At 61.1% G+C, this 12,233-nt stretch overlaps 2 protein-coding genes across 2 annotated transcripts in view; one reads left to right on the forward strand and one right to left on the reverse strand.

Annotated features, from left to right (window-relative positions):
- Positions 1-8,028, forward strand: part of YKT6 (YKT6 v-SNARE homolog) — an 8,407-nt gene extending 379 nt beyond the window's left edge. The window contains exons 2-7 of the mRNA XM_035026426.1: positions 2,205-2,287; positions 4,199-4,299; positions 4,915-5,019; positions 5,289-5,354; positions 7,043-7,144; positions 7,725-8,028. Of these exons, the coding sequence (XP_034882317.1) occupies positions 2,205-2,287; positions 4,199-4,299; positions 4,915-5,019; positions 5,289-5,354; positions 7,043-7,144; positions 7,725-7,760 (493 nt within the window). The 3' untranslated portion in view covers positions 7,761-8,028. The remainder of the gene's footprint in view (positions 1-2,204; positions 2,288-4,198; positions 4,300-4,914; positions 5,020-5,288; positions 5,355-7,042; positions 7,145-7,724) is intronic.
- Positions 8,029-10,494: 2,466 nt separating this feature from the next.
- CAMK2B (calcium/calmodulin dependent protein kinase II beta) overlaps positions 10,495-12,233 on the reverse strand; it is a 78,522-nt gene continuing 76,783 nt past the window's right edge. Inside the window, exon 21 of the mRNA XM_035026427.1 lies at positions 10,495-12,220. The gene's annotated coding sequence lies outside the window, so the exon portion shown is untranslated. The remainder of the gene's footprint in view (positions 12,221-12,233) is intronic.

Consider the following 12,233-nt stretch of genomic DNA (forward strand, 5'->3'; position numbering starts at 1 on the left):
TCGGAGGCGGCCTGGGGGCGGGGGAGGCCCGCGGGGCGGGGGCGGGGCTTCTCGGGTCAGGAGAGGCTCGCGGGGCGGGGGAATGGGGTCCCGGGGGTCGGGGGAGGCCCGCGGGGCGGGGGGATGGGGTCCCGGGGGTCGGGGTGGGGTGGGCAGGGGGCTCTCCCTCCCGCATGGAGCCCTGAAATGGCCTCTTGCTCGGTGTGTGGACTGGGCCTGCGAGGAATCCTCCTTTCGTTGGGGAAAGGCTGATGCTGTACTAGACCATTGGTGGTGTGCTCAGCGCTTTCCAAATTCTCGTCGTAATAGAATCGCAAGGAGACTGTGAATAAGTACAGATTTCCCAGGTTCACGCTCAGACGTGGTGAACTAGTAGGTGGACGCCCAGGAATGTGTACTTTAAACCGACGCCTTTCTCCCGGTGATTCTAACCCGGGCGGCTTAGGGGCCACACCTGGAGAGCCAGTTTATGTTATCTGATGGGGTTTTTCCCCAGTTCGGTAGGAGAGGTCTTGTTACGCTCCGTTTTATGGATGAAGTCATGAGGCCGCAAGAAGTTATACCACGGCCAGCCAGGAGTCAAACCCAAATTTTATGTTTTTTCTGATTAAGCTCTGATGGTGCAAGAGGGTGTGTGCTGAAGATTTGGAAGGAAGCATGGGACGTGTAGGGCTTACAAGCGTCTTGAGTATTTCTGGACACCTTAATTGCAAGGAGGTGTGTGTGAGGAATGCTGCAGACGCCTCAGCCCGTTGGTGGGAGGGGTGGGATGACTCAGGCACCGACAGAGAAGGACCCTCCGGGCTCCGAGTCCAGTGGCCGCTGCCATCTGGCTCTGTCCTCACTGCTTCTGGGCAGTTGTTGTTCTTGATCAGTGTTCTGCTGGCAGGATCGAAAACAGTTCCTGTTCTTGTTTCGTGGAAACGTTTAGCTTCTTTCGGGGCCTTTGGGAAGTATCTTCTTGACGCTTAGCTTTTTCTACCACGGCCTCTGCTCTGCGTTCTGTGTCGTTGCGTTTCTGTGATGGAACGTCTGGTGCCAACTTGGCTGTTTTTCTTCTTCGCTGCCCGTGTATACCGAAGGTGCTCGGGGGGTTCAGTGTGGGACCTTTGCCTCACTGCTTTGGGATACCCCTGCCAGTTCATGATGGTTGACACACTCAGTACTCTGGGCTCGCCCCCACCAGCACCTCTTAAAGCAGCATGTCGTCCAGGCCTCTCACCTCCATTCTTCCTGCCTCGTGGCTGCCAGACCCTGAGCTGTAAAACCTTCAGATGGGTCTCCAGCTTTTCTTGCCCCTGTGTGCAGACTTGTGCAACGAATGTAAGTCCCCCCTGTGTCTGGACACCGTCGTGCTGTGAGCTGTGTCTCTGCTTGGTTTTATTGCAAGGACGTCCTTATTTGGAGACTTTTTCTTGGTGGGATGATTTTGATCACATCACTCTCGAAGGAATGCTGGGCACCAGGTATTGTGCTAAGTGCCATTCACTCCTCCCAGCGAACCTGGATTTTGTGGGTTTGGCATGGGGCAGGAAGTAACGGGCTTGGGGGTCACACGGCTCCCAGCCGGGGACGTGCACTCCATGGCCGGAGGTCTTCACTCCACAGAGGGGCTGCCAGAGAGTCTCGTGAGCCGAGCTGTTGTCACCTGTGACTCTCCCATTCTGGCCCACTTCTCTGTTGGGCCCATGAGTGTCCTCTTCTCTCTCAGCCTTTGTACAAGTCACCTCCTCTTCCTCCTTGGCCGACTGCTTGCCTTCCAGAGTGCCCTGGACGGGATGCCAGGATGAGCCAGCACGCCCGAGGCCGTGTTGCATGCCGTAGCCCGCATTCACCGCAGACGCGTGTCACCCCGCAGCGTGTGGCCTGCGCAACAGCCGTGTCTGGTTGTGCACACGCTGGCTTCTGCTGCTCCCCGTGTCCCAGACTGTGCTCTGACCACAGCGTTACCTTGACTAAAGCCTGTAGAAAATCCCCACAAGGGTGGAAGTGAGTTGTCCTGATGAGCGAGGTAGCAAATAGCTGTGGCTCGAACGGCTGTGAGGATTTGTAAGAAAACAGCGTCTCTCCTTAGTCACTGAGGTCGGGAGGGAAAGGAACGAGACCCAGAAGCCACAGCCCCTTGGTGTCTCCACTCGGAGGCCACCTTCCGCAATGCTGGGGACAAGGTGACAGGAAGAGGTAACATGTGTTATGTTTCTTAGCGTTCAGGAATTCATGACCTTCACAAGTCAGCTGATTGTGGAGCGCTCCGCGAAAGGCAGCAGAGCTTCCGTCAAAGAACAAGGTAAGAGGACCCGCTGCCTCGTGCCTGCGCCGTCCCACTTAGGGCAACCCGGAGCTCCCCACAGAGGCGCTGCCCCGCGCGGAGGCTGCCAGGACCCCGCTCCTCTGCTGGCCGGTTCTCTCTTCCTCCTCTTTGTTCTGTTTACGCACAATTCTGTGCCCACTGTTGGAGTCTGAGCTGCCTGATTCAGTTTTTACCCTAAAGCTTAGACTTGCTTCAGATCGGGGTCTAGCTCTTGTGGAGCAGTAAGTGGCCTTCCTGAATTCTTCTCTTTTCGCCCACATTGGACACATCGCAAACAAGGATTCCCAGCGGATGCGGTAATACCGCATCCTGTGCTGCTTAGGTTTTTGACCAGGAATCCGAAAACTCGTTACGTTTTCTTCTTGGTTCTTACGTTCACTTTTTCATAACTCCGGTTTCCTGTAAGAGTCTTGAGGCTCTTCTTTGGGAAGCCTGTGTGACACAGACGACCCAGGAAGGACAGCTGTGTCACACAGATCGCGGGAAGCTCACTGGGCAAGACTAGGGCCGCAGCCCCGGGGGCCGTGTGTTGGTGATGCAGATGTCCGTTACGCTCGGGGGAGGGGGGCCCCCCCGTGTGTGCCCTGCGCAGCCTCCCTGTGCCGCCCACACCGCAGAGGTGAGATTGGACCGTGAACAGTGGTGTGTGGTCAGTCTCGTTCCGGGCCTGCCTCCCTGGCGGTCGCCGAGAGCTGTGTCCTCCAGCACTGACCCAGCCTCTCCCGTTCTGGGGAGTGCGTGCGCATCGGCAGCACATTTGCACCTTGCTTACTTGGGGACGTAAAGACAGAACCCACAGAGCGTCAGCAGCGATCCTGACCTCCCCGGCCCTGCTCTCATTTATCGCTGCCCTCGTCTGACTTCAGGAGCTCACGTTCTCTCTCTACTCTTTGTTCCTGCACGGTTAGCATCAGGCAGTTCTGCGTGAGCGTGAGTCGTTGGGATGAGAAGTTTCTCATTTGTCAGCTGTAATCCTTACGTTCCTTTTTCTCTGGGGGTATGGTTAGCCGTATCCTGTCTGAAGCCTTTTGAAAGTGACAAAAATTCATACCAGGGAATGAGAACTATTTTGTAGAAGACCTGTAGAGACTGAACCTCTGGATAATTTGATGACTTTTCGCACAGTCCTACTGGAGAGCAGGGTCAGCAGGACTGAATTTTTTCTGTAGGTGGACCTTCTCTCTTCTCTTCTTCCCTCTCCTCTCCCTCACCCCTCCAGCCCACCACAGCAGGAAACCTGATGCCCCAAGAGGCCTTATACGGGGCCACTCTTGTAGGAACTTTTTTTTTATATATAAAATTTTACTTATTTATTTGACACAGAGAGAGACAGCAAGAGAGGGAACACAAGCAGGGGGAGTGGGAGAGGGAGAAGCAGGCTTCCCGCCGAGCGGGGAGCCCGATGCGGGGCTCGATCCCAGGACCCTGTGATCATGACCTGAGCTGAAGGCAGACGCTTAACGACTGAGCCACCCAGGCGCCGCCTCATAGGGATTTTTAAGCAGTTGGAGGCTGCTCGTCTTGTCCGGGGTCTCCAGCTCAGGAGCAGGACAGAGCGTCTGAGAGTTGTGGCTCTCGGAGACACGGCCAAGCCGGAGCTGGGGCTCCAGGATGTGACTGGGAAATGCAGCCGGGACTGCGTCCCCTGGGCGGTTTTCTGCACCCTTGGTGGCTCCTTTAGAGCCTGGCTCTGCGCACCAGGCCTCTGGGCATTTATTCGCCTGAAGCCGGTGTTGGGCCCTGCTGGTTGCAGCACTTCGTCCTGCGCTGTCCTGTGTGAGTCTCCCTGAGCGACAGGCAGGGGCTCAGCAGTGTGACACTTTCATGATCACGGTGAGGATGTCCAAAGCCCTCACGTCACCATGCGCGTATCTAACCTCTCCCTAGAATATCTGTGCCACGTCTACGTGCGAAACGACAGTCTCGCGGGAGTGGTCATTGCTGACAGCGAGTACCCATCCCGGGTAGCCTTTACCTTGTTGGAGAAGGTGAGTTGACAGTGTGGCCGGGCTGGCCTTGGCCACCACTCTGGCCACTCTTCCTGCCTCTGCCTTCCCCGGGGGTGACTGTGGTTCCTGCGAGCCACGGCCGACTCTGTGCTCGGCCCTCTGGCCACCCCCCTCGGTCAGGCCATCCCTGCACCCCGGGCGCTCCTTTCCCCCAAGTGGGTCCAGCTCCGCCATGGGGCTGAGTGCCACAGTGCTCGTCAGAAACTTCTCGAGGATGCTGGCCTCTGGCCTCGCTGAGCACTGATCCTTTCACAAGCACATGAGATCTGCTGGTTGCTTCAATCCAAAGGATCTAGCTCCCTTTTTGAAGAACTATTTGGGAAAATGAGAGGGAAGGGACCTTTTGTCCTAGAATCGTAAAACCTGATAGAAGTGGAAACAGGTAGTTTAAAATTCTGATACTTTTTTCTCCAGATGAGATTCGTGTCAGGTTGGGTACACTTCATTTTTAATTGCCAGAAATCTTAAAAACTTGAGCCTAGATTTGCCCCTGGCCGTGAGCTGTGCTCCTCCCTCTGGAGCCTGACAGCCTCTCTCGGGCTGTCCGTTCAGGCTCCATGGCTGCAGGTGCTGATGGGCTCCTCTGTCCTGCAGGTACTGGACGAATTCTCCAAGCACGTGGACAGGATAGAGTGGCCAGTCGGATCCCCTGCTACCATCAACTACACGGCCCTAGATGGCCACCTGAGTCGGTACCAGGTAGGGTGGACAGAAGCCGCCAGGAGTGGCCCTGCGGGTCATGGCTCTGGGCGACTTCCTGGCAGCCTTGGTGTTGGTGTCCCCCTGAAACACTCAGGGCTCACACTGAGATCTGGAACCCGAGCTCCACAGCGGGCTTTCCCTTTTTTGCTGTGTGTGTGAGCAGCCTGTGGTTGGTGAACTTGGCAAACCCTGTCCGGCTCCCTTGGTTTGAGCTTTGTTTCCAGGTGGTCCCTGTACTCCTGATGTTGTTTTGGGCTCTTCCCTAGAACCCCCGAGAAGCTGACCCCATGACTAAAGTGCAGGCTGAGCTGGATGAGACCAAAATCATTCTGGTAAGCGGGAGCAGGGGTGAGTGCATCCTGGAGCTGGGTGGCGGGGGGGGATGGTGCCAGGTGCACAGTCAGGCTTGGGGTTGGGGGAGCCCTCATGCAAATGCTTCGCTGGAAGGGGTGGTGCCTGCCTTTCCCCAAGCGTCTGAGGCCCCAAAGCCAGACCGCCCAGGCGACCCCGGGTCTACGCTGCCTGCACCCATCTGGGTGCAATATCCCTGTTGCACGAGAGCCCTAGCCGAGACCTGCTGTGGCCCTGATCCCTCCCCGCTGTGACGGTCTCTCTTCTGGGCTTTGCTTCCGTGCCGCTGCTGCCCGCCCCCCGCCGTTGGTCTCCAAGCCCAGCAGGTGCCTCTCTCCAGGGTGTGGGCTCTGGGGGGCAGGAGAAGCCGCCCGTGCTCGCTAAACACAGACCGGGGGTCCCCAGGCCCGGTCAGGAGAGCAGGAAGCCCGCGCCTTCCCTGAGCGCTCTGCTGGTCTGTAGCTGCTGCTTCAGCGTCTCTCTCTCCCTGTGTTCCTCCTTCTCTCTTTCTAACTCCAAGTTCTCTTTGGCACTCGCTGTGTCTGTTCTCTCCGCAAGTTTGGTCCCGTGGCCTCTGCCTGGTCACTGGTCCCTGGCTTCCCACCTGCCACCATTGTGTCCGGACAGTAGCCACCGATCTGTGGTTCTTCCGCTTACTGTCCCCCAGGATCTCCCAGGAAAGCTCTGGGGTCAAGTGCACACTGCCTGGCGCTCACGCAGGTGCCCCACGCGCCGGCCTTCCGACGCCACCGCACGGTCACGACCAGTATACGCGCCTCCCTGACGGGCGTGTGAGCCCTCGGGGCCGGGAGCTTGTCCCTGTCCACCCCGCTCCCAGTAGGTGGCAGACGTGGGACACCAGTGCCCAGCAGCTAGTGAACCTTAAGTGAGTGGCAGAGGGGCCCAGAAAAACGCTGCGGGCTCTGGCTCGGCCTTCGCGCCCCGCGCCGTCTCCGGGGCTTGGACACTGGCCTGGGCAGGACCCAGGAAGCTGCGTTCTGTGGAAACCATCGGGGGGTGCTGCAGACGTCCCGCTGCGGATGACGTGGTTTGGGGGCTGTGGGTCGGAAGTGAGGTGTGAGGGTCTTCCGGTGTCTCCGTCTCTTCATGGGCTTCTCCGCGTGTTCTCCCCGAGCGCGGACAGCTGGCATGGCGGTGGCTCCCAGTGCCCTCAGAAACGGGCTTGCCGGCCGTGCCGCCTCCCCGTGCGGCCCTTCGCCTCGTTCACTTCTCGCGCCGGCAGCCGGAGTCGTGAGCTCTGTGTAGAGAGAGACGACTCGTTCCCCCTCCTGGGCCGGTCCCCGTCCAAGGGCCCAGGCTTGCGCTCCTTGCTCCGATGAAGCCCAGGAGGGGCTCGCAGGTGCTCCGGCGACGGCCGTCCGCGCGGGCCCTCCCCGAGTGCAGCGTTGGAACACGGGGCCCTTCAGGCAGCGGGAGGCGGTGTGTCCAGTGGGAGTCCGCGTGTCTACCGTGGCTGCGAGCGGGGTGGTGTTGAGCCTGTGCTCGGGGTGCCCGGGACGGGCTCCGGGTCCTGCTCGGCTGGGACGCTCCCGACGCTCACATGGGGGCAGGAGCCCACAGGAGAAGCACCTCCCGTGACGGAACCGCAGGAGGGGCTCGTGTCTGCTTGCTTCGTGGACACGGAGCGTCTGCTTGTTTCTGTGTCCAGCACAACACCATGGAGTCCCTGCTGGAGCGAGGGGAGAGGCTAGACGACCTGGTGTCCAAGTCCGAAGTGCTGGGAACACAGTCCAAAGCCTTCTATAAGACAGTGAGTGCCAGCCCTCCCGCGGGCTCCCGCCACCGACGAGTTCCTAGGACGTTGGGTGACGCGTGGGGAGAGCAGAGGGGGTGGCCCAGGCCAGGCAGTAGTGCAGGGTCTCGGGCACCGGGGGAGCCAACGTGGGCAGAGGCCTGTCCCCCCCCCCCCCCGGCTCCGGCTGCTCTCCCTGCGCCCCCGGCCTCGCTTGTTCCTGCTGTGCGCTGAGCGGGGAGGCCTCCAGGCTTCCCAGAGCAGCCCTTCCACCTCTGTTCCCCTTGACAGAAGTGGCCGGGCACGCACCTGAGTTTTCCTGTGAGCCTGGGAGGGACACGGCCATGGGGCTCGGCGGGGGGCGCGCCTGTGAACCCGTTCTCTGAGGACATTCTCAGAACGAGCCCTGCGCACGGGGCCGGGTGGCGCTGGGGGACCCAGGCTGGTGCAGAGCCAGACGCTCGGTCCACCTGCAGGTGCTCTCCGTCCCCCCAGCCCACTCCGTGGCCCCTGCCTCCCGGCCCCCACCGCCCACCCCGGCCTGTGGGCCGCCGTGGGGCTGCCTCCGCCTCTCCAGCCCCGGTGTGTTTCTGTCCAGGCCCGGAAACAGAATTCGTGCTGCACTATCATGTGATGGCAGCCCGCGGAGGCCCCCGTGTCGAGATGGCCCGGACACCGGCATCAGACCCGCAGCCCCTGGAGAAGCAGAGCCGCCATGGAGAGACCCACGTGGGGACATATTTTCACTTGGGAGCTCCTGGCAGGAACTGAGGGGTCGTGGAAGGGCCCGGGGCTGGGGAGCATTCAAACTTACGTGTCCGGTGATTTTTGAAAAGCTCGTTTGAGGCCCCCAAAGGTGTATTCTTGGGCCAGATGAAACTATAAACTCTGAGTGACTCATAGACGCTGAAGGGGCTCGTCTCTAACCCCTGGGAAACCTGTGGGCCCGCGACTTGTGCGAGGCCCCCGGGGAAGTCGGAGCCAGGCTTGTTGGTCCTCGGTCCGCCTTGGGGTGGTGTTTGTGCGCTGACCGTATTAACACTCTAGTAAAGCCAGGGTGAGCCCCGATCGCAGGACGGAGGGGGCGGAGCGGGGGATGGACCTACGGCGGGCACAATCGCGGGGGATGAGCAGGCCAAGGCCCGCGCTGGGACGAGCCAGGCGCACAGATGCACTTGTGCTGGACTGACTGCTTGCCGAGGGCGTGGCTCATCCACAGGACACAGATGCCTGTGGGGTGGGGGATGTCGGCCCTGCCTCACAGCTTAGTTTTGCCTTCCGGGTCACAGCAGCGGATATTGTCTCTCTCAGCCCGTGTTCACCTGCCTCTCTGGCAACAAGACTGTGTTAGCGACCACCTGGGGCCTGCGTGCCTTAGCAAGTGGCCTTTGCCGTGGCCACCGTTCCTGGCCACCAAGACCAGGTGCCAGCCATCCTGAGGACTCCCAGTGCCCCACGTGTGGCCTCCCCTCGGCGGGGGCACTGCCGGGGGCGCCCCCCCCCCCCCCCCAGCAGCACGAGCCCCAGCCCTGAGCTCTGCCCACTCCCTCAGGCCCCACTGCCATGGTCCAGACTGCCTTCCCTCATCTTGCAACGCTTCCTGAGGATGTGAGCCTGTGATGCACTCTTGGGACCTGGTCCCTGCAGAAGCCCCTGCTGGGGCTGTGTCAGACAGGGTCTCGTTCTCTGGGGTCCTTCCCTGAGCATGCTGGTTCTTGCCCTACCCAAGAGGTCCCGTTGTCCTGACACAAAGTGCCGGGCCCTGAATTCCCTTGTTTGGACCAGAAGGTGGCACCTTCGTGGCTTTGGAGGACCCCTGCGCCCCACCCCAGCAGGTTTACCCACCGGCTATCCTGCTCTGGGCACTGTGCTGGCCAAAGGAGTTGGCCTACTCCTAAAATAGCCTGCCCGAGGGACCCCCCTGGAACGCGCAGGCCCAGTCTGCTCACTGGTGCCCAGGGGGCTGTGACCTCCCCTTAGGAAGGACCGTGGTGTCTGACTCCCAACTTTGGAGGTCGCTGGGGCAGAGCTGCAGGGAGGGCCGTGGGGGGGGTGGGGGGCTGGCTCAGGCCCAAACCAGCGTTTCCCCAGCTCCTGCGGTCCCACGTGGAAGCCTTTGGCAAAGAGTGTATTTTAGTAACTGCTGCCTAACTTCTCTGTTCTATCTGAAAGATTCTTATCTGGATAAAGTTGTCTTTTGAAATTCCAAAATAGTCCTCTGCTTTGTTCCAGCCTCAGGGGCCTCTTTCCTCGGGAAGCCTGCCCTCCCTGTGTGCACCTGCGGGGAGCGCCTGTCCGGGGGAGGTGGCGGCTGCCTAGATCCTGCCCCCGCCAACGGCCTTCCTAGCAGGAGCCAGGGGAGCCCTAGAGCCGACCTAGGGGAACCGGCCTGGGGAACTACTGCACAGCCACGGCAGCCTGCGCCATGTGGATGGAAACTCCTCGGGGTGGGGGGGGGCAGCCCTGCAGGTGTGGGGGGGCATCCGTGCCTCCTGGGGTGCGTGCAGGCCAAGGAGTCTCCAGTCTGCTCCCAGTTTAGGGAATGAGTTTGCTCGCTGATCATCAGAGGGTCTGAAGACTTCTCTGCCTGTTTCATTGCTGGCCCTGGGCCTTGCTTTCAGCCTTGTGACCCTGGAAATGAGAAGCAGCCTTGGGATTTCTGGCTGGACCAAGGGCACCAGCTTTTTAGTATGGGGTCTTCTGAGGCCCAGGGAGCTTTGCTCAAAGCGGGGTGCCACTTAACAGGGACCAGCCGAAGGCTGTCTCACGGGCCCGGCTCCGTAGTTGCCCACCGAGCCCGCTGCGGGTCGCACCCCACACCTCTGGGCTCAGGAGCGTCCGGGGCGGGGCGGGGCTGCGCTGTGCATCCGTGGGGAGGCCTGGCCTGGAAAGTGTCCTCGGATTACAGCTGATAGGTGAGTGGAACCCTAGATACTGTGCCGGGACCCACTGCCGCTCGCTTGAGGGCTGTGTCCTAGATTCTGCGCCCTGCTCTCGGATCCTCTGCACTCCCTGGCACGGCCCTCCCTCCTGAGAGCACCTGCTGGGCACCAAGAAGCCGCAGTCAAGGGCTCCTGTCTTAGTGACCCCCAGGGCGCCCTTCTTACCAGAAGTCACTTGCACACACAAGTTGGGAGTGTTTATATCTCGGGTTGTTTTGAGGCCCACATTTCTGTCCCAGGAAAGCACGAGGCCTGCGGTACAGACAAGCATTGGCAGGGCCTGGGGAGCCAGTGTGAAGGGGAGGCTGCCCATCTTCATACGAGGGTGCACCCGGGTTCTGGCAGGGCCGCGTGGGGGAGCGGCTGGGCTGGGGGCTGGGGCTCGGAGGGGCCCTGGCATGAAGCCCCCAGCTGCACGTGAAGCCGTTTGTCCTGTTTTTCTTTTATTTGCAGTTTCCCGAGACAGAACAAAATAATGATTTTTTACACTTACAAGGCTCAGAAAGAAAAGACAATGGAACTCAGCAAAAAGAGAGAAGGGGGGGGCCGGCCAGCACTGCGGGCAGCCGGCCCTCCGCAGAGTGGCCACACCTCCGACATCTAGCTAGACGAGCAGGTGTGGCCTGCTCGAGAGGGGTCATGCAAAAGAACTATCCCCCAGAAAAAATCCCCAAATTATCCCAGACAGGCAGCTCCGTGGAGATAACGGGAGGGGAGGAGGGGAGGAGGGCCCCGGAGGGGAGGGTGGTCAGGCCACACGCTGTCCCCGGTGAGCCCTGCCGCTGCCCGCGGCCCAGGGAGCCTGGCGGATGTTTACCCTGTGTCCATGGGTGGGGACAGCTGTCCCGAGCACAGCCGTGGACGGGCAGGTTGAGTGTCCATTCTGAGTGTCTGCTGATGGACAGTCCCCTGGGAGACCAGCATCCTGTGCCCCGTTCCCCACTCTGTGCCCTCCCTTGGCTTAATTTGTGGGGGAAGATAAAGAAAATCCTTGTTGCAAATGGGAGTTAAGGGGCAGGTATTGGAATAGCAGGGTCCCGCACCCTCTGCGATCACAGCCCGACCACCCCCCTGGCCAGCTACCCTGGGCGCTCTCTGCTGCCATCTGACCACAGGGCCCATCCCCAAGCCTCGCCACGGTGCCCACCAGCACGCAGGGCGTGCCTCGCGATGGGCCCAGCCTCTCTTCTCATCCCGTGGTCCCTGTCCCACCCTGCAGCCTGGAGAGGCCTGGTGGGGGTGGGGGGCCCGCCGCGCCCTGCCCTTCAGGCCCGGGGCAGCCGGCCCTCCCTCTGCTCTGGGCCAGACTCCAAAAGCACCGTCCGCAAACACGTGCTGTGCCCACCGGGAGCCCAGGGTGCCACTCACCCGCTTTCTGACCCCCCTCCCCTTCCTGTGTCTTGACCAAGCCCGGAGCCCCTCTGTGGCCGCACCAGCTGGCGAGGGGAGAGGTGGGCAGAAGGGGAGGCACCCCGAACAGGAGGGAGGCCGGCCCGAGGGTTCCCCTCCCCAATGGGGCTGCCGCCAACAGTGTCCTCTTGGCCAGTCTCCCGCCAGGCGTGAGGTCTGCACCTCCCCGGCCCTAGAGGGACCGGAGTGGGAGCCCTGGGCCCGCGGGGGCGTCTCAGAGGGCTCATCGGGGCCCCGGGGGCCGGCCCGGCCTCTGCACTGCTCGTCCATGCTGGGGGCATGAGAGGAAGGGAGGGGAACAGCCGTGCTCAGGTCCCCCTGGCCCCAGGTGGCCGGCACTCCTGACGGCAGCCATGCACGGCGGGGGATGCAGATCTAACACACGCGGGTCCTCAGCCCGGCCCCTGTGGATGCGGTCACTGCCCCACCGGTCCCCGAGGGGCCAGGGGCGGACAGACACATGGAGCATGGGGGGGGTGCCCGTCGGTTCGAAGCCCCACAAATGCCAGTGATTTGTACAGCTTTTTCCTTTGTTTTGTTCTCCTGTTTCATCCAACATCAATTGTGTGTGTGTGTGGTGGTCGTCATCTTGGTGTTAAAAAGAAATTACGTCCGGTCTTGGTTTTCTGCAGACACAGGCACCAGGGGAGGAACGAGGCAGACACAAACATGCGACAGGCAGGCCACGGGAGGGCGGCCAGGCTCCAAACACCGAGTCTGTCCCGCGAAGCCGGCCGCAGCTCTGGAAGGGGGGG

Source organism: Mirounga leonina, unplaced genomic scaffold, assembly GCF_011800145.1.
Source record: "Mirounga leonina isolate KUSES-001 unplaced genomic scaffold, KU_Mleo_1.0 Mir_199, whole genome shotgun sequence".
NCBI classification, from domain to species: Eukaryota; Metazoa; Chordata; class Mammalia; order Carnivora; family Phocidae; genus Mirounga; species Mirounga leonina.